The 26,062-nt window shown below is 36.0% G+C and overlaps 1 protein-coding gene across 2 annotated transcripts; it reads right to left on the bottom strand.

Annotated features, from left to right (window-relative positions):
- Positions 1 to 3,318: 3,318 nt before the first annotated feature.
- Positions 3,319 to 25,886, bottom strand: ACTR10 (actin related protein 10). 2 transcript variants are annotated; one of them, XM_002913012.4, is made up of 13 exons: positions 25,722 to 25,886; positions 23,522 to 23,594; positions 22,610 to 22,692; positions 21,687 to 21,795; positions 19,606 to 19,713; positions 17,305 to 17,372; positions 16,948 to 17,027; positions 13,197 to 13,232; positions 11,111 to 11,190; positions 10,959 to 11,032; positions 6,598 to 6,679; positions 4,915 to 5,116; positions 3,319 to 3,742 (listed from the first exon to the last, which is right to left on the bottom strand). In XM_002913012.4, exons 1-13 carry the CDS (start codon positions 25,796 to 25,798, stop codon positions 3,561 to 3,563), a joined length of 1,254 nt encoding a protein of 417 aa, XP_002913058.2. In that variant the 5' UTR covers positions 25,799 to 25,886; the 3' UTR covers positions 3,319 to 3,560. The 2 variants fall into 2 exon arrangements, with proteins under 2 accessions (XP_002913058.2, XP_034497932.1); XM_034642041.1 differs by lacking the exon at positions 13,197 to 13,232.
- Positions 25,887 to 26,062: the final 176 nt, after the last annotated feature.

Raw genomic sequence — 26,062 nt, 5'->3', positions numbered from 1 at the left:
ACCCTGCAGGTTAGAGGTTTTTAATGGAGGCTTCATCAGGTAGACATGATCAGTAACTCAGTTTCCTAGCCCTCTCCTCTCCCTAGAAGACAGGGTGTGTGTGCATGTGCAAAAGTTCTAAGCTTCAGGGGCACCTGGGTGGCACAGCGGTTAAGTGTCTGCCTTTGGCTCAGGGCGTGATCCTGGCGTTGTGGGATCGAGCCCCATATCAGGCTCTTCTGCTATGAGCCTGCTTCTTCCTCTCCCACTCCCCCTGCTTGTGTTCCCTCTCTTGCTGGCTGTTTCTATCTCTGTCAAATAAATAAACAAAATCTTTACAAAAAAAAAAAAGTTCTAAGCTTCTAACTGTGGCTTGGGTCTTTCTGGTGAACAGCCCTCATCGTGAAGCGATCCAGGAGCCCATCAAGAATTGTCTCTTTTGAAGAAGAAAAAAAAAAAACACCATACTCCTATTACCCGAGAAATTCCAAGAGATTTAGGATTTCTGTGTAAGATGCTCTTAATGCCCCCATCACACAGGAAATTACAAGGGTTTTAGGAGCTCTGTGTCAGGAACTTTTACCAAGTATGTATGTAAGTCACAATTGCTTAACTTCTCTTTGTTCAAGTCATAAATGAGTCCAACCCTAACCACTATAGTAATCAGCAATCTGATTAGACTACCCCACCACCTACTTTACCCTACAGTTTTTCCCATAAGTTATTTTCTAACTTACTATGTTTCTTCACTTTCTCCACCCCTTGAATAGCAGATTTTTCTTTGCTCATTAACGTATCTTAAGCACCTAAATTAGTATCTGGCAGATGTTGAATAAATACATGCTGAACTGGTGAAGTAAGTAGGATGTATCAGTTCCCTCGGGCTGCTCTAACAAAGTACAAGAAACTGGGTGACTTAAAAATGCAAATTTATTGTCTCACAGTTCTGGAGGCTAAAAGCTTGAAATCAAGGTGTACGCAGAGTCATGCTCTCAAAGGCTCTCTTGCAGAACGTTTTATGCTTGTTTCTGGAGTCACCAGCAATCCTTGGTGTTCCCTGGCTGGCAGCTGCAGAACTCCCATTTCCGCCTTATTACCTGTGTTCTTCCTGTGTACCTGTCTCACATGGCATTCCCCGCACCTTATAAAGATACTGGTCACATCGGGTTAGGGTCTACCATAATGACCTCATTTTAATTTGATTATATCTGCAAAGACTCTATTTCCAGATAAGGCCATATTCACAGGCCCTGGAGGTTAGGACTTCAACGTATCTTTCTGCAGTACACAATTCACCCCTAACAGAAAGCTCCATTCCTTAACCTCAGCCAACAGGTATCTGTCACTTTATAGCTACCTACCTATGAAGCTCTGTTTCAGTCAGAGATCTTTTTCATATTTTTCAGTGATGAAAAACTCCTCATAATTCAACAGAATTTTAAAAATCACATTTACTACAAAAAGATAACGTTACTAGTGAATCCATACTATTGACAGCTAATGGTACACCTACTCCTGGCAATCCCACTGAGAGCTTTCGAAGAAACAAAGGGGCTTTGTTCTTACGGAACTTATATTCCCGAAAAGAAGGTAAAACCTGTATATAAACAATTCCAAGGTGAAAGTTTAAGTGCATCAGTTATAAATATGTGTTTATGGGCAAGATGACTACTTTGGGGGAAAGGGAGTTGTGGAAGAGTGGCAGGTCCAAAAGATAAAAGAACCTCACTTTTCAGAAAGAGTATGTTAGGAAACTGGATGGCAAAAGTGACCTTTCATAGTTTTATTCACTGCTTTTAATATAGTTTTCAAGTTCTTCGTGACCTAATCCTAAATTATAATTTGCAATGCTTCATCCCAATGCCAAACGTTTTAAGATTCTGTATAGAGAATTCAGTTCATATAGACTGAAATAACTCCAATTACTAAAATTCTACTCATCCTTTCAGGAACAAGGGTAAAAACCTTCTCTATACAACTCTATGCAACTCCCTGTCAGAATTAACTACATCAGGAGGTAGGTGGGGGGATGGGGTAACTGGGTGATAGGCATTAAGGTAGGCACGTGATGTGCTCAGCGCTAGGAGTTACACACAACTCATGAATTACTGAACTCTACATCTGAAACTAATGAGGTACTGTATGTTGGCTAATTGAATTTAAATAAAAAATATTATTTACATGAAAAAAAAGAACTACATCAATAACAAGCAAATTGATATCCTTATGGCTGCCACCACATTCTGTATCATCAGCTGTGTACTAGCCACTTCTATTAATCCAAAAACCTCCTAAGGGTAAATGTCCATGTCTTACTGTTGTAGCATTTACAGTGTCTGAAACTACACTTACACACAGCAGACAGTCAGTAAATACTGAATGAATCTTAGTCTTGTGCTACTGAAGTAGTAATATATGGTGACAAATACAGTTAGAAGTATTTTTACACACACACACACACACACACACACAAGCTCTTTCCTTTTTTTTTTTCTTAAATTCTTTCCTATTCTTAATGCCAGGAACCAGGTCTTTCAAGTGTTAGTTGGTGCTAGTATCTTCACACATAAAGTATATGGCAAAACTAGGAAGGACCCAGAAAAGGACAACCAAAATGCTTAAACTATGAGTAAGAATGGACATGGATTATACAGTCCAAAAAATGTATCAATTCCTACTCTGTCTTCAAGAATATGAGTACATTCTTCAGGAACAGGTGTACATATTTTCACAGGCACCTGGAAAGAATAAAACCAGCAAAATTTCAGTAAGAGGTAGTTTGTTAAAAACAAATGAAGAACAAACAAAAATAAAATGAAACAGTGACTGCGTACATATTTCCAAGAATCCCTATCCTGAGAAGATAAAAAGCACAAAAGAGATTAAAAACATTATGAATACATGTTTATAAAGCAGTTTCATAAAAATACATAAAATGGAATTTCTTCACATAAAAATGAAATATCTTTCTTCTTAGAAATGTAGAATTGTTCATAAAGAAACTGTAAAGTTAAAAAGTGAACATTTCCATACTTTGCTTAACACATGTTTAACTATGCTACTAAACATTCTCAGTCCAAAGAGTCAAATATATTCCCGGAAAAGTAGCATTCTAACATGGACACATAAATACCAGAACAAAAGGATTTGATGAAAGAGACCCATGTTAATATTTGAAATACCTGGTAATGGTAACATTATTTATTCTTTAAATGAAATAACTGCTGAAAATAATGAAACTGATGGAATTTCCAAAGCTCAGGGAAGATTATGTGAACTGTGGAGGGGCAATGTTATTAATACTTTTTGGAAACTAAACGATGTAACAAACTTCCAAAATTAAACTTCTTTACTATATTTTATTGATATAAATACAACAAATTCCATAAGCATCAGCTACTATTTTACTACTACACAAGAGAAACAACAGTCAAAAGAATGAAATATTAATGCAAGAGTAACTACAGAAATGCTTTCACTTCCATAAAGTCATCTCTAAGAGCATCCTATATACTTTGTACAATTTGCTTGTAATTGATTAGATAATTGATACAAAGCAAAGTTGAATTTCAATCAAATTTTTATTTCTCAGTGGAAAATGCTCTCTTCATCAGCGGTGGCTGAGCTTTGCCGACATCAAACATCATTTCCAAAGGTGGGTTATTAAGAGAACACCAATCAGGTATACGGCCAGTCTGATTATAATACTCCTTTGAGACTGAACGGCTCCCAAGTATGTCCTGCAGTGCCCCAAAAATAGCTCCTGTGTGGTAAAAAATATTTTTATAGTTAAGATGAAAACTTTTACCAGAAAATTTTCTGTACATATGCAACCACTTCATTATACGACAAGAGAACACATGAAATTCAGCAATGCATATTCACATTCTTCAAAGTAATTGCAGTTCTTTTATATCCTATATTTTGAATAACAGGGTAAACCACAACTCCTACGTTGAAAGTAACTTAAATGTCCGATAGCAGATTATAGTGAAAATGCTAACAAGCATTACTGTGTCTAAAAACAGGTGAGGTAGAGAGGGGTGGAAACTATTTTCAATTCTGTGTAAATACAGTAAATAGTATCTTTAGTTTTCTTTGCCACAACTCTAAGATTGTATGTCAATAAATAAAACAGCACTGTAAAACCCAATAAGCATCATTATAATGCCACCCAAGTCTATGCTGAAGACTTTATAAAGACCCACAAGGCAAGTCTTTAAAAAATAATTTGGTAACTGAATCCATTTGTCCTTGATCAAAATTACATTTTGACCAAATTCTACAAGAAATATAATATTCACTTAAAATCTCAATACTTTTTCTAATGATCAAAGTACCTCTTAGCTGCAAACGCATTATAAAACACGTATCAGAACATATATAAATATACACATCCATGACTGTTTTTCCCTTCAAAGTAGTTTCTCTCTCTCTATGTATATAGTCTCTCTCTCTATATGTAAGTCTCTTTATGTATATAGGCTATTTCCTTATTTCAATGAAACTATCATTTCCTATGAACTATCATTCAATGAACTCAGTCACAAAATAAAGTATAACTATAAAATAAAGAGATCGATCCTCACATATGGCTCACAAATTCGCTTTAGGAGGAATTAAAACAAATGTTATGAGCAATGGTAGTATCAATGGAATAAATGCACAGCTATCAATCACTATTATGAGAAATGACTTTAATTGGATGAATTTTACTTAAAAAATTAAAGAGCAAATGCCAAGATAAATAGGTATATAATTCTGACAATAATTTAAGGAAAAGTCAGTGTTCAAAGAAAATTATTTAATAGTTCTATTAGTTTGTTAAATGAGCAATTTTTAAGACTGAATCATCTATTCTAATATATCCACCAATAATACCATTCAGGAACCAATTATTATATAATCATTATATTTTAAAAACTAAATTCTTACCTCCCAACCAGGCCACACAATTAGCCTTTGCAGGTGGAGTATGAATTCGGAATGTCTTGGTGCCAAGTGTTTTTTTATATTTTGGTTTTTCTACCAAATACCTTATTTCTGCAAGCAATCTGTGGAGAAATCCTGGCAACATAGATGTGCCACCTATGACTACCAAATTCTCTGCTAGTTGCTTTCTGGTGTCTATTGGGCACTGTTATTAAAGAGAAAGAAAAAAAAGAATTTATTCTTAACTGTATAAATAATGCTTGATTGGACTCAAGAAAATATACAGATTATATATTACTAATTAAATAGGTGATCATTACTATTACCAAAAAAAGGTACAGCAAGGTTTCTTTAAACAAGGGAGTTTTTCATGTAGCAAATATAATCATGATAATACTGCCATATACTTCATATAGAACTTTAAAGATTTTAAAATCTAACAGTATAGAATTAAAAATTCCACAGGGTGTATGGTAGTTATATGTGAGTATTCTCATTTTCAGGGTAGAATGACTCAGTAGAGCAAAGAAACCGAGAAGAAATAAAATAACTGTATCTCTTTTTTAGTAAGGAAAGTATGTAGCAACTTAATTTCTCTAAGGTGATAACCTCACATTATTATGTCCAGAGCAGGTTGTCAAATGGGAAGATAACATTCTTAGAAAAGTTATGTTTCTACATCAGTTCTAAAAATTAGAATGTTAAACTCTTTCATTGATGCTCTGTTACTCATAAAAGTCTGAGTACAGCTGCCAGAGGTAGACAATATCTTCCAAAGCGATGGCATTTCACATGGAGTTCTGTGATTCCACAGTCATTAAACAAAAGAGATATATTATCATACACCCTGCAGAATTTAAAATTCAATACTACGCAAACCCGCATTTAAAGAAACTACAAGCTGTACCAGGTACAAAATAAAAATCAGATATTGTTGCTACAGAAATAATACATGATAGCACTTATTATCCCTGAATCTAAAATGGTGTAGGTACCCTCTCAGTGCCAAAGTAGAACTCTATTATTGTAAAATTAACATAAAAGCTAAAAATTGTAACCAGTGGCTAAAATACAAATACAGGGGCGCCTGGGTGGCTCCGCTGGTTAAGTGTCTGCCTTCGGCTCAAGTCATGACCCCAGGGTCCTGGGATCAAGCCCTATATTGGGCTCCCTATTCAGCAGGGAGCCTGCTTCTCCCTCTCCCTCTGCCTGCCGCTCCCCGTGCTTGCACTTTCTTTCTCTCTCTCTTTCTCTCTGTGCCAAATAAATAAAATCTTTAAAAAAAATAAAATATAAATACAGAAAATAACATTTAAAAATTTTCTCAGGTTGCCTGACTGGCTCAATCAGTAGAGCATGCGACTCTTGATTACGGGGTTGTGACTTTGCCCCCACGTAGGGTGTGGAAATTACTGAAAAATTTTTTTTTCTCAGGGCACCTAGATGGCACATCAGTTAAGCATCCAACTCTTGGTTTTAACTCAGGTTGTGATATCACAGTTGTGAGAATGGGCCTGGCATCAGGCTCCCCAGTCAGAGTGGAGGCTGCTTAAGACTCTCTCCCTTTCCCTCTGCCCTTCCCCATGCGCGCGCACGCTCTCTCTTAAATAAATAAATCCTTAAAGATTTTTTTCTTCTCTAAAGGGCTGTAGTCATAAATTGAAACTTTTTATGAAATCAAAATACCTGTATAAGGGAATCCAATATTAAAGTGGCAACTGATTTCTCTTCATTATCTTGTTCAAAAAGAATCTCCACAACCGAATCTCTAATGAGATTAAAAACAGAGAGATGCTTTGTTGGCATCATACAGTATGATACAAAATATACCATTAGCTCTATTTTTTTAAGTAACAGTACTATGTTAACATAGAATAATTATTACAACACAAGGTGTCTGCATTTGTGAACGAGGAGAATAATAGCACCTGCCTCACAGGTGTTGAAGGTGAAGATTCAGGGAGTCAATAGAACACTGCCTGGTACAAAGGAGGCGCTCCCTAAGTATTAGCTACAACTATTATTATGCACAGGTTAACATTTTGTCCACTTATACTTCCTTAAGCCTAATAACAGAAAAGTAGTGAAATTTTATAAAAGATTCAAGAAGCAGATCCACAGTGATACTAAAGATTTAAAAAACAATCCTCTCCCCAAGCATTTCTTTGTTTTTAAAAATAACATATGGCAAAGATGGTTAGGTGCCTAATAAAATATCCCTTTTCCATTTTCCTGTTCATTCTCAAATTAAAAGAACCCTATTTTGGGGTAGCACAGGAGGATCTCTGTGGTGATGGAATAGTTCTATATCTTGATTGTGGTGGAGATTACAAAAATCTATGTGTGATAAAATTACACAGAACTATACATACACATTACACTGATGCCAATTTACCGGTTTTACTACTGTACTACAGTTAAGTAAGATGCAACCACTGGGAGAAACTGGGTGAAGAGTACATGGAGCCTCCCTACGTTTGCAATTTCCTGTGAATCTGTAATTATTTGGAAAAAAACCAAAAGATAGAACTCCATTTTTAAACTGGATACAATGCCCCTCCCCAGTTGAAACACTGTATTTACCTGCCTCCCTTGTAGCTAGACATGTAGCTAAGTAACAGACAACGAGATGGAGGCAGAAGTGGCATGTGGGACCTCTATAGAATGTCTCCTTAAAAAGGAGAGGAGGCAGGGGCACCTGGGTAGCACAGCTGGTTAAGTGGCCAAATCTTGGTTTCAGCTCAGGTTGTGACCTCAGAGTCCTCGGATCAAGCCCCAAGTGGGGCTCTGCACTCAGCACAGAGCCTGCTCGAGACTCTCTCTCCCTCTCCTTCTGCCCCTCCCCCCTACATGGACTCAATCTCTCTCTCTCTCAAAATAAATTAATTAATTTAAAAAAAAGGAGAGGAAGCACCTTTTTCTTTCCCTTCCTAGGGCTCCTCGCTTAAACACAGATATAGTACTTGTAACTCCAGCAACCACCTGGTCCCTAAGGACAGGGCTACCCCCCAAAGGATGAGAGATGGAAGGATGTTTACATCCCAACGGGAGTTGTCATACCATCCCTGGACTATCTACCTGTGAACTTCTTTTAAAAGAGAGACAAACTTCTTTTTTTTTAAATTATTTATTATTTGAGAGAGAAAGCACGAACAGGGGGAGGGGAAGAGGGAGAAGGTTAAGTGGACGCCCTGCTGAGTGGGGAGCCCGATGCGGGGCTTGACCTGAGGGATCATGACCTGAGCCGAAGGCAGATACTAAACTGACTGAGCCACCCAGGTGCCCCAAGAGAGACAAACTTCTATCTTGGTGAAGCCACTACTGTCAGGTTTGTGTAACTGGTGACCAAACTGAATCCTAAGTGATGCAATACAAAACTATATGCATATATAAACACTATTTCTTAAAAATAAAATTTAGATCATACTATACGTAGAATTTTGAAGCTTTCTTGAATCTTTTTCAAAACATACAATTCTCTTTATGAGACTTAACCTACTTGCTAACTCTCCATTTCATCAGTAAAGTACACTGAGGCCTGCAGTATGCTCAACACTCAGTCGGCCACTTGCTGCTATGCCTGCATACTTCCACTTCTACCAGTTCAGAGGAATGCTTACAGAGCATCAGTTTTCTTTTTCCAAATCTTTTGTCAATAGATTTGATGTTGAAATTACATAATTTTACAATTATTACCTAACCAACAGATACTGGGGTAGAAAATAAGTTGCTTTTCTATGTGAACTATGCTTAGTGCTTTGAAAAGACAGTAATCTTTATAATCTGTTTTTAAAGGATTTTATTTATTCATTAGAGAGAGAGAGAGAGAGCATGCAGGGAGGGGTAGAAGGATAGGGAGAGAGAATTTCAAGCAAATGCCACAGTGAGCACGGAGCCTGATGGAGGGCTCGATCCCAGGACCCCGAGATCATGACCTGAGCCAAAACCAAGAGTCAGATGCTCAACCAACTGAGCCACTCAGGTGCCCCTAACATCTTTTTAATATGGGTAGTACAACTGTAAAAGTCTAGAAGAAAATGTCAATAAGAGTTCTGTATCAAGACTGATTCACAAGTAAGTAAGTTCTCACTGCACTTAAAAGAAAAAAAAAAGCCACACTTGGAAATAATAAACCATGAATTTACCGGTTTACACTTAATTCCACTTAACTCCAAACTCTAGAAGCAGACTTACCCTCAAAAAAAAGGTCCTAGAAAAAAGTTTGGCAAATAACTACATATTCATATCTTTTAATATGAAATGTTTAGTATATGGTTTTTTAAAATGATCTTTTACTTTATTTTTTTTTAAAGATTTTTTAAATTTATTTGACAGAGATAGAGACAGCCAGTGGGAGAGGGAACACAAGCAGAGGGAGTGGGAGAGGAAGAAGCAGGCTCACAGCAGAGGAGCCTGATGTGGGGCTCGATCCCATAATGCCGGGATCACGCCCTGAGCCGAAGGCAGACGCTTAACCGCTGTGCCACCCAGGCGCCCCTGATCTTTTACTTTAAATGACCCTTCTGGTTTACCAACAAACTACTGGTCTGAACTATGTCTATTAGGTCTCAATGGAACTAGATTTTCACTAGGAAAAACATGTTAGCAAGCAATCATAAATTAATTGGGTTTGAAACATGAGACATGGTGCCTTTTTTATTCCCAATCTATTTTCCTACTATCATGTAATCAAAAGGCTCCATACTAATTTCCTTCAACATCTATTTTCTCCTCTTATTTTGGGCTCCACTCAACAACTTGGAGAAAATTTAAAATAGTAATTTAATGAATATAACTTAAAAAAGAGGTAAAATGATTAAAGTTACTGTGAAAAAGTATTCTCACTTTTTTTTGGTTCTCCTACCCTACCATCTTTAACATCTGTGTATTTATGTTCATCCTTTTAATATCTCAATCTCTTTATTTGTAATCTCAGAGTCCAAAAGGCTATTCAATATTTATATACTCTTTTCTGTGCATCTTCTGATCTAATATTTTACAAATGAAACTTCCATAAATACAAATATTATAAAGCTTGTGTATAAACATAAGTGCTATTGTTACCAATATAATTATGTAAGTCCTAACAACTTATACTGCATCATTGGATAGAATAATATAATGAATAATGAAAAAGTGAATTACTAACTGGTCCTTAAGATTTAACATATTGGGGGCACTTGGGTGGCTCAGTCTGTTAAGTGTCTGCCTTTGGCTCAGGTTATGATCTCAGGGTCCTGGGATCAAGACCCACTGTGGCTCCCTTACCCCTCCCTCTGCACCTTCTGTCTCTCTCTCTTGCTCACTCTCTCAAATAAATAAAATCTTAAAAAAAAAAAAAAAGATTTAGCATATTTGGAAGAATGCATTCTTTCTAATATGAAAACATTTTAAAGCAGGAGCCAGCAAACTGTGGCCTGCAAGCCAAATCCAACCCATCTATTTTTGTAAATAAAGTTTTATTGGAACATAGCCATGCTCATTCATTTACATACTGTCTATGGCTGATTTTGCACTCCAACTGTAGAGGTAAGTAGCTGAAACACAGATCACATGGCTCACAAAGCCTAAGCTATTTACCACTTGGCTCTTTACAAAAAAGGTTTGCTGAACCCTGTTTTAAAATTAGGGGCACCTGGGTGGCTCAGTCAGTTGAGCGTCCGACTCTTAGATTTTGGCTCAAGTCATGACTTAAGTGAGATCAGCCCTGCATCAGGCTCTGCGCTCAGCATGGAGTCTGCCTGAGATTCTTTCCCTCTTTCCCTCCTTCCCTCCTCCCAGCACATGCAGGTACGCTCTCTAAATAAATAAAATCTTTAAAAAAATAAATAATAAAGCATTGTATTTTATTCTCTACCATAGTTCTACTACTTAATTCTGAATTAAATTTTTTAAAATTAAAAAGTTGAATAATATAATTAATCACGAATGAGGAGGCCTGCTGAAAAACACGTAATTGTTAAATAGCAATATTAAAGGCTTATATATTTTTAAAGGCCACAAATTCATTTAAGTACACTATTTTGCTCATAACAATTAAGGTCTACCTGATTGATCCAAGAACATGTAAAATCTTCTCTCCATCTAATGGGTAGTCAACATTTGGGGGTGGTGAGGGACGCTGAAATATAAATATCATAAGCATAAATATATAGCTTATAACCTCTGGAAAAAGAATACATATTTATTTTTAACTTACCTCGGTATTCCCATCAATATTAAATTTTGCTGCTTGGATTTTTAATCCACGTTTCAGATCACTTACAAAACAAGTGCGCACTTAGGAAAAAGAAAAGGAGACTTTGTTATGGTTTGTGATTGAATCAATCTATGTCCAGTTAAAGCAATTCTATTCAAGTGTACATGCTAGTTATCCATTCTTTCGGATTTTATAAACTATCCCTGCCTTTACTTTGGTTATGACAATTTATTCACAAATAAAAAACCTTTTCATTCGCTGAGGAATCACAAGACATATTAGATGTTCATCTTTCACAAAATCACATAAAAAAAACACCTTTGAGGAAACTATTATTTTTATATTCCCTGTATAAAGAATACCATAATAAAAGTAAATTTTAGCATCATGAAATTGTAACATGATTCTTTGAACCAGATTGATCTCTGTCTTTGTATCTAATCTTATGTATCTATCTGATTCTTTTTAAAAAACTTGGTTGGTCAGAACACAAAGCTAAATTTGGCTCTTAGCTGCAGTAATACTCCTTAGTTTAGTGCTTTTCAACATGACTATTTTCTCCCTCTTGGCATAGCCAAACACTACCATTTTCCTTCTACTAGATCACTTTTTTTTTTTGTACTTCGAACATTTATTCTTTCAAAGGTTCTTTTTTTTTTTAGATTTTATTTATTTGACAGAGAGAGAAAGAGCACGAGAGAGCATGAGCTGGGGGGAGGAGAAGCGGGCTCCCAATGTGGGACTCGATTCCCTGGGATCATGACCTGAGCGACGCTTAACGACTGAGCCACCCAGGCGCCCCAGGAATAAAACATTTTTAAGTAGAAACAAAACTGATGTTGAATGCAAGAAATCTAATGACTTAATTACTTGTAAAACATGTTAGTTAACATTTTATATAAAATTCTTCTCATTCACTGATTCAAATCTCCAATATGCTAACATGCTAGATAGTAAGCCAGGTGCTCAAGCTACTTATATATTTTTTATTTTATTCAAGTTCTCACAGCTATCATTGTTATTTAAGACAAATACCTAGCCCTTAAGATCTTACATACTTGGCAGAAAAAGCTACTGCAATAAGCATGTACAAATGACTCAGGTTTTACAGTAACTGAAGAAAGTTTAGGTAATTATACCACATAAGTAAACAATAAAATGAAGAACAAGATTCGTTTTTCAGCCCTAGCTCTAACCCTACCTAAAGTGAGACTCTGAACAAATCACTATTTCAGGGCTCCAATTGTACCAGATTATCTCCAGGTCTCATTTAATTCTAAAATCCATTATTATTTGATTGTATTTTATTAATTTTACATCGACATTCTCAGTACTGAAAAATATTAAGTTAGATTTTAAGGTTTTTCCTTTCAGTGAATCAGAATACCAGAAAACTGGGGCGCCTGAGTGGCTCAGTTAGTTAAGCATCTGCCTTTAGCTCAGGTCTTGGGATTGAGCCCTGCCTTGGGCTCCCTGGTCAGCGGGGAGTCTGTTTCTTCCTCTCCCTCTGCCCCTCCCCCTGCTTGTGCTCGTGCACGCTCTCTCTCTCTCTCTCAAATAAATAAATCTTAACAACAACAAAAAATCCCAGAAAACTCGATTTAAAACATCATAAAAATGCACTCTAATAGAGAAGAGATAATGTATTTCATTAAAGTGAATCCAATATACTTTGGCCCCAAATTAGAACTTCCAAAGTTAGTAAAATGACCTTACAAGTATGTATTTAGAAACTAGAGTAAAAAAACAAACAAACCTCTATACAACATAAAACCAGTGTCTTTCTTAAGCAACTTATCTGTTAATTCATACTGTGCAAACTGTTAATTCCCTAGTAATCCTGTATACTCTACAATTGAGAATCTTCTTCAGTAAGACATCATAAATAATGCCAAAAGCTTCCATAAATCTAGAGAAAAATCAAAATTTTATTTACATTATTCCACAGCCTATCCTGTATATTAAATATTTTTAGGATATTATATTATGTATTTAATGTATTTTGTACCTCTGTAAATATTTAGAAACACATGCCCTCTAAACTAATAGTTAAAGTAAAAGGGACAAAAATGGGAATTTAGTTTACCTTTAATGTCCTCTAAGATACCTTCTGGAATTGAACCTGAAACAGAAATTTTATTTGGAACTACAGAAGTTTAATAATAAGCAGAAACAGGCTGTTAAATTGCACTCACATTACCAATTTCTATTTCAGTAAACTTTTATTTATTTATTTATTTTATTTATTTATTTATTTTTTTTAAAGATTTTATTTATTTATTTAACAGAGATAGAGACAGCCAGCTAGAGAGGGAACACAAGCAGGGGGAGTGGGAGAGGAAGAAGCAGGCCCATAGCGGAGGAGCCTGATGTGGGGCTCGATCCCATAACTCTGGGATCACGCCCTGAGCTGAAGGCAGATGCCCAACCGCTGTGCCACCCAGGCGCCCCTCAGTAAACTTTTAAAAATGTAAGTACTATAACTTTTTAAAAACCAAACAGAAAAATTAACTTTCTTTCTAGGGAAGAAACTTCATCAAAGTCACTCCATACACATAGGCACACAGTGGAATATTACTCAGCCATCAAAAAGAATGAAATCTTGCCATTTGCAATGATGTGGATGGAGCTACAGTGTTATTTTGTGAAGTGAAATAAGTCAGAGAAAGACAAAAACCATATGATTTCACTCATATGTGAAGTTAAGGAAACAAAATAGATGAACATATGGGAAGGAAAAAGAAAAAAGAAAAAAAGAAAGAGGAAGCAAACCATAAGAGATGCTTAAAGACAGAGAACAAACAGGGTTGATGGAGGGGAGCAGGGCAGGGGGAGGGGTAATATGGGTGATGGGTATTAAGAACGGCACTTGTGATGAGCCCTGGGTGTTGTATATAAGTGATGAATGACTAAATCCTACTGATGAATCAGTAAATTCTACTTTTGAAACCAATATTATACTATATGTTAATTAACTAGAATTTAAATAAAAATTTGGAGGAAAAAAAAAAAGGAGAATGTACCTATTCAGAGAAATCTATACAATATAGGGAGCCTTTAGAAGGTGGACATTTGGATATATTACCATTTCTATGTGATTCTGTTGCTAAAAATCTAGTTATTCAAGTCAGACTAAGAAACATTTTCTAACCTAATTTTAAAACCTTCTAAACTCTTTTTAACTCATTATTAAATACATAAAAATATTCTGATTTATAAGCACAAGTTATTTACATCAAGGAAGACAGAACTTTATAGCTGAAAATGGAATCATGATTTCATAAGGGTACTCATGTCCTTCTTCCATCTCAACTTACATATCTTGTTAACTATATCTTTAAGTTATGACAGCCACTAATATAAATTAAAAGTCACACCTTTAAAATGTTAAGCCATAACCTTTAAAAAAATAATAAATAATATTTAATCACATCGCTTTTTCAAGGCAAGTAGCAGAAAACTTTCAGCATTTGTAAGTATACCTTTAGAATTATTTTTTTATCATTATCATTATCTCATCCTTTCCAAATACCTGCTTCAAAATATAGTAATAATAGTACACATATAATTTATAAATAAACATACATACATATTGAAGGTATATGCCCCGAGGTTTTTTACTGATATGGCTAGTGTGTGATCAAAAGTTTGAAGACTTCTATCCTTATGTGTTGAAATTTGCCTCACAAAAGGATAGAGATTTCCAAAAAATTTTTAATTTGGCTATAAAGGGATGAGAGAAATGTAACTAGATTACAGAAACCTATAATTTAAGAATAAGGGCTAAAGACTATAGCATTTTGCAACTGCTATATACTCTTTAGGAATATTCAGACAAATTCCAACATGTAACAAAGAAATTTGGTAATATGAAGAACAGTTTTCTTCAGGAAACATGTAAAGCAGGCTTGAAAATAAAGGGTTTATTTTAGCTGGGGGTAGATGCTGCTTTGGGAAGTGGTTCCTTAATCTTACTAAATAATAACAACTATTTAAACCTCTCAAATAAGGGACAGAAATGAAGACCGTCTCTGGCTCTGAAAAATCATATCTAAATTTCAGTTAATTTAGGAGAATAAGGAGCGTAATATTTTTATATATAATTTATTTTTAAACTGTACACTTTTCAATTCAATGTACTTAGGTTAACCTTTATAAGTTATTTTAGTATATTTATTCTTCTTGAACTAGGTTCCAAATACTAAATGAAAAAAGTTAATTCAAAGTTTATTTAAGGATTCCCAAGTATACATAAAATATGCATGTAATCCTTGCTAAAGACCTTGACAAGAGATATTTTAAATGTATTTGCATTTCTGATGCCCCTAAGCATGTCGTTCAGCAACAATGATATGACTTAACTCCTTAATTAGTAGGACTACAATGCTATCACAGACTCAGATTTTGGGGATTATGTGAGGGAAAGATGCAATCAGAGCCCACGATGGTTGACTGAAAAAAGGGTGTCCAAGAATGTATAGTTCAGAATTTTAAGGAAATGTTATAATCAGTTTTAAAGAAGACCTTTATTAAAAATATCTTGGGATGCTATACAAACCCATTAATTGGATACTTTTTATAAATTAATTGTCTTCATGACGTACTAGAAGAGTAACAAAGTTTATCTGGAAAAGAGAAATTATAATCTAATCTATAGGCTAGAGAGTGGTACTATCTTAACTACCAAAAGAAAAATAGGACAACAATATATGCAAGGATAAATGTCCTAAAAACCCGCCTTTCTCTTTCCAACATTTAGTCAGTGCCAAGGTAGTAAACCAAGTGCTACTGACTGAAAATCAAGTAAGACTGGGATCCTCAAAAGTCTAGGAAGGGAAACAGGTGAGTGAACAGGTAAATGAGGATGTGTCATATGTGCTATAATAAATACTCCTTAGGACTTAACAGAGAGGAGAGAAAAACAGTCAGATTGGGAAGAAACATGTATATCAAACAAATAATTTGGATTTTAAGCTGTGGAGCCAGCAAAATTCCTTAAGCCAAATAGTGGTGTAATCAGACTTGTATTGTTTAAGTTATTTCTGGCAACAGTATGAAATAGACTGAATTGGTCCAGAGTCTCCTATAATAATCCAAGCAAGAAATAATGAAGGTCTAGTTTACAATGTCTTTGTTTTCACATGTTCAGTAGTATAGATGATAGAGAAAAAGAGATGAAATTTAAAAGAGAATTCTGGGGGAGAACTGAAAGGATTTTTAACTCCAGTTTTCTAAAATGGGAGATACAGAAGTTATCATCGTTACCTGAGAATGGTTTGTTGAAATGAATTTGGAGGAAGAGATTATGTATTCACTTTTTGAAGGTCTTAAGTGTGAGGTACCTAAACATGCCTAGTTTACACTTAATAATCAGGTGGAAATATGAATATTAAGATTAGAAGGGTCAGGCCCAATGATACATTTGAGAATCAACTGCATGTTGACATAGCTGAAGTTATAAAAATAAATGAGATCACTTTTAAAAAGCCAGTGGGAAGAAAAAATTAAAAACAGATGCAGCAGAAAAAACAAGAGCAGAGGAAACCAAGGAACATCATATAAAAGAATATCATAAAAGGAAGAGAGTCCTGAAGCAAAGGGAAGAGATAATATCAAAAGTATATGATAATCTGCAATGCCAAAAGTTCTAGAAAGGATGACCAAAATTAAGTTACTGGATTTGGTAGTTAAGAGGTCAATAATGACCTTAAAATTGGAGCAATGACATCAGTGATGTGAGGGAAAAGAGAGTAACTATACAATGGGGTAAAAAACAAATGCGTTGAAGAATGACAAGGGAATATAAACCACTCTTAAATAGTTTAAAATAGTTTTACCCATCACAGAGGGAAGGCTCTGTTCTTTAGCAGCACCTGTGTCAACAGTACATTGCTCTAATAGTTGAGTTTCCAACTCCCTGAAATTAAAAAAAAAAAAAAAGAAAGAAAAAAAAGTTACTGGCGTTAAAATATTGCACTTGATATCCTTTACTGATTTAATACTTTTACTACATAAGAGGTTAAAATGCTTTACACAAAAGTGGTTTTATCCTTAAAAGACTAATACATTCAAGACTAATAGAGAATGGACTGAATACATTAAATGTCCATATTACCGTCTATTGATCGCTGTCAAAAAATTAACATGTTTTATGGCACAGGTGGAGTAAATGTGCTACATCCGAAGACACTTACTTGTGAAGAGCTTTTCCTCCTAGGGGGAGTGCTCCCCAACAGTTTAGTACTGGGATTCCTTCATATATCTATAGGGTAGTCAAGGATGTAACTATTTTAGGAGATAAATTGTGGCTTCCTTCATACTTTCCTCACCTTCTGCAATATTAAGTCAGCTTTGATAACAAATTCTTCATATTTTTAAAAGAGTTACAGAAAAATCAGAGTCTCTTTTCATATTCTTCTTTAAAGAAAAAGGTTAAACACACACAAACAAATGCACACAGAATTCGTTAGTTAGAACTAGGGTGTCTAATAAAGTAGCTACTGGCTACATGTGGCTACTGAGCACTTAAAACGTGACCAGTCTGAATTTGAGATGTGCGTAAGAACAAATTTGATACCAAATTTAGAAGACTTAATACAGGGGCACCTGGGTGGCACAGCGGTTAAGCGTCTGCCTTCGCCTCAGGGCATGATCCCGGCGTTATGGGATCGAGCCCCACATCAGGTTCCTCCGCTATAAGCCTGCTTCTTCCTCTCCCACTACCCCTGCTTGTGTTCCCTCTCTCGCTAGCTGTCTCTATCTCTGTCAAATAAATAAATAAAATCTTTAAAAAAAAAAAAAAGATGACTTAATACACACATACAAAAAACCCTATAAAATATCTTATTGTAATCTTTATAGAGTTTCTATGTTGAGATAAAAATATTTTGGATATACTGGGTTAAATAAAATATAGTAACTTCACCTTTCACTTGCACTTTTAAAAATGTAGCTCTTAGAAAAATTTTAAATTACATATATGTCTCATATTGTATTCCTATTAGACAGAGGTGAGAGGATAGTGGACAATATTATACTATGGATTTGCTACCTTATTTTCCATATTGTTCTTGTTGATGTCTTTAAGTACAATATTTATAAAAAAAAAGAAAAGAATATATTGGCAAGAACATTGGCTTTGAAAATAAACATGGGTTTATTTATATCTTGGCTATATGCTTAAATGACCTTGGGTCAACATCTATCCCAACTTTCAATCTTCTCATTTATATAACAAGGAAAATAATACTTATGTTGCAGGATTGTTAGATTTTTTTTTTTTAAGATTTATTTATTTATTTATTTGAAGTGGGGAGGGGCAGAGGGAGAGAGAGTCTTAAGTGGACTCTGAGCAGAGAGCTCAAGGTGGGGCTCAATCTCACAACCCTGAGATCACAACCTGAGCCGAAACCAAGAGCTGGATGCTCAGCTGACTGCACCACCCAGGCGCCCTGGCTGATAGGAGATTTAAACACAAAATACTTTATATTTAAAAAATTATTACCTAATTTAGTTCTTTAGGAGCTAACGATTCTTCACTCCCCCAAGTATTTCTTCTAATAAATACATATGAAGATCTCAAAACTGCCCAAGAGTCATGCATTTATGTACTTCAATGTCCTTTTCAATGGAGCAATGTCCACTGTTAACATTTCTAAGAGCCTTTAACTAAACTCTTACATGCTTCTAATGACAAGGAACGCACCAGTGTATAGTCACGAATTCCATTTTGGGAAAGCTTGAATTACTAGGAAGTTCTTCCCAGTGGTGAATGATACAGAAACTAAAGCACTGCTGAGGAAGTTATTACATGCCAGGTCATATGCTAAATACTTTACATACATTGTCTCACTCAAGTCACACACTACCCCCTCCATGAGGTGGAATTACTGCAATTTCCATTTCACAGATGAGAGAACTGAGGCCCAAAAAGAGTACTTGACTAACATCATACAACTAGTAAGAAGCATAGCCAAGATTTACCACTTAGGTGTGTATTTGATTCCAAAACAAAAATCATAAACCCTATGCCTTACTGCCTCCACGACAGCCTCTGGAAAAGAGACAAAAAGAAAAAAATGTACTCACTTTTCCACAGGAAGCCCTTCAGCTATTTGAAGGCAGATTTCATGTTTTAATTTTTCTTGATTTAACTTTCTCATTTCAGTTTCTCCAATTTCTCTTTGTATGATCTTTTCTTAGAACTTGACTAGTCAACTACTATGACGGATCCTAATTAGCTAATGTTCCTCTTAAAAGCTGGACATAATATTCATAAGGTCTGACCCCTGGAGTATGTACTAGGATCAAGTCATAATGGTAATTCTACAAAATTTAAGTCTCATAATTCTGTGAATTTTTTCCACATGGGAATTCATATTTATACACTATAACTATTTATACAAATAGTTTCATTCCATGAAAACCACTTATAATAAGCCTAATTATATTAGAGTAAAAACTGAAAAATTAGTTGCTTGACAAAAAAAAGATACAGGTAACGCCAGGCTCTCCCTATATCCGCAATCCAGGACCATGGCAGAGTTTATCCCAAGCGTCAGAAGAGCCATTAAATGACTTGGAGCAAGCAGGACAGATGGAACCTAGAAAACAACAAAGCCAAAATAACAATAACAACAACAAAACCAGGAGTATTAGTAGTTGAAGGTGTTTCCCTTATATTTCAAATATACTCGAAAAAATTCACAGTAACATTTATGATATCTTTTCAACCATTTTATGGTGCTAAGAACTAGTTTGTTGATTTATCTGAATTTATACTATCATGGAAATATATCATAATAAATAAAGACACTCTTTAAAATCTCAAAGTTGTTTTATTCCAAAACGACAATTATGAAACATTTTTATTAATTTTGGTCTCTTTTTTTTAAAAGATTTTATTTATTTATTTGAAAGACAGAGGGAGAGGGAACGCACAAACAGGCAGAGCGGCAGGCAGAGGGAGACAGAGAAGCAGACTCCTTGCCAAGCAGAGAGCCTGATGCTGGGCTCGATCCCAGGACCCTAGGATCATGACCTGAGCTGGAGATATTTAACCTGAGCCACCCAGGCGCCCCTGTTCTCTCTCTTTTGGAGGGAAAAATGAAAGGGATAAAAAAAGAGGTACAGAAACATAAATTCAAAGGAAGATGCTAAATTTAAAAAAAATAAAGAGATGTCTTTGCCATCAAAATGAAAATTAAGAGATTCTTAATTGTCTTAATTTGCAAAGTTTCTTTCTTTCTTTCTTTCTTTCTTTCTTTTTTTTTTTTAAAGATTTTATTTATTTATTTGACAGAGATAGAGACACCCAGTGAGAGAGGGAACACAAGTAGGGGGAGTGGGAGAGGAAAAAGCAGGCTCATAGCAGAGGAACCTGATGTGGGGCTCGATCCCATAATGCCGTGATCACGCCCTAAGCCGAAGGTAGACGCTTAACTGCTGTGCCACCCAGGCGCCCCTAATTTGCAAAGTTTCTAATATGAACTCTATTTTTAAAACATAATGTAGTTAAAATTAAATTGAAGAGCTATAAAAATCCTAAACTCTGTGTGACATTTTCCAGCAAGAATTTGCCAGATCTGCTGATACCTCAAATATCAGATAAATATTCACTCAAAATATGAAAGTCCTCATAATCAAATGCCAAAATATAATGGCCATATTTCCCTTACCTAAAGGTTGTGTCAGAGGGCAGGGCAGGGGATAGTTCTAAGTAAAGACATTGTAAAAGGCATGGAGGGGGCACCTGGGTGGTTCAGTCGGTTAAATGTCTGACTTCGGCTCAGGTTATGATCTCAGGGTCCCGGGATCAAGCCCTGCACTGGGCTCCCAGCTCTGTGGGGAGTCTCTTTGTCCCTCTGCCCCTCCCCCTGCTCATGCTCGCTCACACTCTCTCTTTCAAATAAATAAATAAAATCTTAAAAAAAATAAAAATAAATTAAAAAATTAAAGCCTAAAATGAAGGAACTGAAGAATTTAGAACAGTCAGTATAACTAAACAATGGAAACTAGAAAGACCTGGGAAAAAAACACATCATAAACTCCATAGCAAAGAATATACCTTTTAATTCTAAAAAAGTTCTCAAACATAAAAACCTATGTTAAAAATAAATAAATAACAGAAATATTAATAAGAAATCTCCAGTTATCTAAGTATTGGATGAAATGCTGATTATACATGAAATAATCATACAAAAAAAAGAAAATGAATGGTTAATTTAAAATGTCTTGAGTTTACTCTCATCTGGTTTCTCAAATGCACTGTGTAATATATATAATGAAGGAAATTAAATGAGGACCTTTTATTTTTAAAAAATATTTTATTTATTTAGTTGACAGATGGAGAGCGAGAGCAAGAGAGAACAAGCAGGGGAGAGGGGCAGAGGCAGAGGGAGAAGCAGACCCTCCGCTGAGCGGGGAGTCCGACTCAGGACTCGATCCCAGGAGCCCGGGATCATGACCTGAGCCAAAGGCAGACACTTAACCAACTGAGCCACCCAGGCGCCCAAATGAGGACTTTCTAGTTTAAGTTTCAGTACCTATAAAAAACAACAACATAAAAAACAGGTACCTCAAAATATTTGAAAAGAACTCGAGTGAGTGTCTCTCTGAAGTGGGAAGGACATAGCACCGACTCGATAACCACAACTCGGCGGTCTCTAGGATTCACCAACAGATGCCTGGAAAGTGACAGTTTTTATTTATGAAAGTAAATAAAAGTTGATATTTATTTTGGCACATAATGCAACTTTGTTAAGAAGAGAGAAATTACACTACATTAGCTCAAGATGTTTTATGACAAAAAGACACCTTCATTTTATTACCCAGGAAAAGTAACATTCCTGAACTCCTATTATGTGCCATGTACTGTGTCAGGATCTTTGTATCTATTAATTCATTTATCTCAAGAAGCAAAAGCTACACCCTAGTATGCATACACACTTGAGCCATTAAAAAGAGTTTTTCTTTAAGTTATACAGTAATATATGCTCATTAAACTCCAAATATAACAGAAGTTTCTAACTTGGAAAGCACAAAAATACCTTGCACTTCTACTACCCAGAAACTACCACTTATAGCAGTTTGTATATTGTCATTATTGTCCGTGTGTATGAATGTATTTTAACAGAAGTATTTGATGTTCTGCAACTTGCTTTTTTCAATTATCAATATATCTAAGATAACTTTTATATTACTACATGATACAGAACTCTTTTTTAATGGCTGTAAAGTGTTCTACTATAAGGATATATAATAATTTAATTACCCAACACCCTTTATTAATGAACATTTAATTTGTTCAGCATTTCCTTATGCTTGCCAGTTATTTAGTCTTCAAATACATTTTGGAAAAGGCTGAAAATAAGTGAAAATGCAGTGGAAGTCGACTTTTTTTTGCATCAGATGTAACACAACCAAACATCACTACGACTGGCATTAGGAAAATCTATTCACAAAAGCTGGGGGAAAAGAACAAACACAACTGCATCTTACCTGAAATACAGTATGTGGATGAATTCCTTTAGGTAGGAATACAATTCCTCTGTATTGATATTATATTGAACAACTTTGATAGGCTATAAAAAATTAAAATTATTTATTAATATATAACAAAATAATCTCAAATTAAAATATGCTTATTTACTGTACTAATGCATTTTCTGGTAATAAATCAAAAGTAATTTTTATTGAGAATAAATGCAAACATTAAATATAAATTAATCACTTAAATTAGGAATCTTTAAGAACTGGCCTAAGATGACAGAACCTTTTGGTTTGTGGGGATAAAAGTATGTGTCCACCAGTAGAGAGCTATGCTCATTTGCATTTTTCTTCCATCTGGACTACCATTTTGGCAGGACTGATCAAAATCACTGATTAAAAAATTTAAATCCTTCCTCAAACCCTTCAGACTGGGTCCTGTCCCCATAAGTCACTCCCAAAGCAATGACACTTCCCTTTTATAAGATCACCCCACTTAATTACTTGTAAAATGTCTACCTTCCCATTAGACTACATACTCTAAGGTGCAAGAACTGTTTCCAGTTTGCTTATGACATATCCACCTTCAACTGACACAGTACCAGGCACAAAGTACATGCTCATAAACATGTGGTAAAAATCAGCACTAAACAGTATATGCAAACACTACAGAAGCATCTGTATTTGATTTTAACATGTGAATTCTATGCATGCAAAATTATTCTTCCTATTGTTCTATAATTCCTGATCTGTCACATTAGCTTTGGCAGGAAACTTAAAATGAAATAAAGATTTAAAAAATTTCTCTTGGTATACAGTCATAAGTTACATATTTCTCACTGTTCTAATCAATCTTACTTGAAGTCACATTAAAAAATATTTTATAGTACAGCACTAGTGCTAAATTGTTAAAAAAGTAAATACCTTAGGCAGACCAGCTTTTTTAATCACACTAGGAATTATGCATCTTGGACCAGTTTCTCCAGCAAATCCACACCTGCAAAAAAATAGAAAATTGAAACATTCAACTTATTATAACATTCTTTCTATTTTTTTGTCACAGAAACAAGTTTTTCTGCATTTGTTTCAAAGCAGTGGTCACCAAAACACATGGAAACATCTCTGATGTATTCAAAGGGACAGAGAAACTAAGAAATATTAATGCCATCTGTATTTATAATTGTGTATTACAAGCAAAAAAAAAAATTGTTTCCAATCAGTGATACCAAAATAAACCAGTATATTATTTCAGCTCAGCATGTACTTTTTTTCAGTTTTTTAAAAAAGATTTTATTTATTTAGTCATCAGAGAGAAAGAGAGTGCGCACAAGAGGAGGAGCGGCAGGCAGAGGGAGAAGCAGGCTCCCTGTTGAGCAAGGAGCCCAATGTGGGACTCGATCTCAACACCATGGAATCAGGACCTGAATCGAAGGCAGACGCTTACCCGACTGAGCCACCCAGGCATTCCTGTTTTAAATTATACCTGAATTTTAAGCAACACATCTCTATAACCCTGGGTTATTTGGCTACATTATACGACTTCATATATGTAATTCATGAGTTACTCATAATTCCATCAAATATCAATTTCCGTATTTATGTGCTTCCTTTCGGTCCGTTTTTTTACACTACGCATATCTGACATAATCACACCGTTCATATGTCATGAACTTCATACAATAAGCTTCTGCCCATATTATTATAGTCTTCATAGTTATTTTAAAAACTACATAATATTTTATCCTTAAAAAAATGATTCTCCTGAGTATTTAGGTATTTGCATGTATGTTTCATGTTAGTAAAACAAAACTTTTCTAAAAATGCTGCTAAAAATGATCACCATGTTAAGTTTAGCCTTAACATGATCTCTTCTTGTCCTGCCTAGTTTCCAGTACTGCTCTCCTTTTCCCAAATAGCTTTCCATCTTCTACTAGTCACATCTCCATGTTTACCTGCACCAATGCTCCTCAGATTCCCCAGGATGCAACCCACTGGTTGACTTCAATTCCTTTCTTTTACTTCATAAATTCATCTTATCACCCTCTTCTTGATTTGTCAATAATCATCTTCCTGTATAGTAACTTTCTGCTTCTAATTTCCTCATAGCTAGAGTAATTATCTTGGATGTCAGCATCAAGGTATTTATTATGCTATTAAAATAAACATTTAAAATAAGAAAACAAAGGAGGATCTTGCATAAAACAGTAAGAGAATGTCATGAACCAAGAACTACGTATAATCCAATTCTGGAGCACCTGAGGTCCAATACTTACATAGGCGGTTTTCACAACTTATTCAATAAATAAATATTAAATACCTACTATTTACTAGGCAATGTTCAGATATATAAAGATTTTCAGATGTTTCTATTTCAAATATCTATATGAGAGGCAATTCTGGCTGTTACTTTCCTCTTGAGCCCAGTGCAAGGGCTCGCAAGCCCGATGCCCAAGGACCACTGTGATTGTCCACCAACCTTTGAAACCGTGTGCAAGTATTTTAAGGTTTGTGTATCTGCGGCTTTCTTCCGCTCGTCAGAGGGATCTATGCCATCCAAAAGATTGAAAACCACTACTCTAGTGTTTACAAATTGCCTTTTAAACCATGTCAAATTTCCTAATCTAAGAATTTGGGGCCGGGGGCAACAAAGGATCTCGAGTCTTACCTACAGGGCTTCACCTCTTTGTTTTATGTGTTCCGTCTAATTGGGCTTCCTACTCTTGGGGAGCAATAGCGCTGTCTTACATTTGAATTTCCAGTACCAACAGACCTCCACTCAATAAATGTTTACGTTACAGTTCGGTTGCTACCTTCCTAAACAAACAAACCCAGGATAAAGGTCTAAGCCATCGCTGTCATCCCCTGCATGGATCAAACCAAAGGGTCCGTTCGATTTGGGGTGACAACCCGGGGCGGCGGCCTCTCCAGGAGTCAGAACCGGATCCTCGGGATTCGTATCGCCCACGTTGAAAAGAAATAACAAGGGCCATAATTTGCGGAGGTGCTGGAGGAAAAAGGGGAGATGTGGCAACCTGCCCCGCGAGCCTGGGAAGAGGGCCCGGGCCGGGCCTCGACCACCCGCCCTCCCCTCAAGACGACCGCACTCAGGGCCGTCGCCACTCACTTGGTAAAAGCCTCTCCCAGGTCTATCACAACTGCCGTTTTCTCCCCGCCGCTCCCTAGGCCTTCATACAGCGGCATGGTAGTAAAGACCACCGTAAGGAGACCTCGGACACAGGCCCCACAAGTTTCTGCTCTCGGAGGGGCGGGGCCGGGGCGACGAGGCGCGGGCGTGGCGACGGCGGGGGCCTCGAGTGGCCGCGGCGCGCCGGGCCCGGGCTGTCCCAGGCTGTGCCTCACTCCACGTCGGATCCAAATCCTTGCAGGCGTCCCAGTCTCCGGTACGAAGGAAGAAGAGACACGGGAGGCCGCCGATCGGGTGCGGGGAATAAAGGGCAGAAGCGA

Source organism: Ailuropoda melanoleuca, chromosome 14, assembly GCF_002007445.2.
Source record: "Ailuropoda melanoleuca isolate Jingjing chromosome 14, ASM200744v2, whole genome shotgun sequence".
In the NCBI taxonomy this organism is placed as follows: Eukaryota; Metazoa; Chordata; class Mammalia; order Carnivora; family Ursidae; genus Ailuropoda; species Ailuropoda melanoleuca.
Note: the sequence above shows the minus strand (reverse complement) of the source record. Positions and strands in the feature narration are given on the sequence as shown.

Excerpts from the sequence above, each read along its gene's own strand:
- ACTR10 (XM_002913012.4), bottom strand. The coding sequence starts at position 25,798 with ATGCCGCTGTATGAAGGCCTAGGGAGCGGCGGGGAGAAAACGGCAGTT. Across the intron at positions 17,373-19,605 it reads GGGAGAGCCTGGCGTTACCT|ATATATGAAGGAATCCCAGT; the intron begins GTATCTTTTTTT and ends ACTACCCTATAG. Across the intron at positions 5,117-6,597 it reads TATTGGATTCCCTTATACAG|TGCCCAATAGACACCAGAAA; the intron begins GTATTTTGATTT and ends CTTTAATAACAG.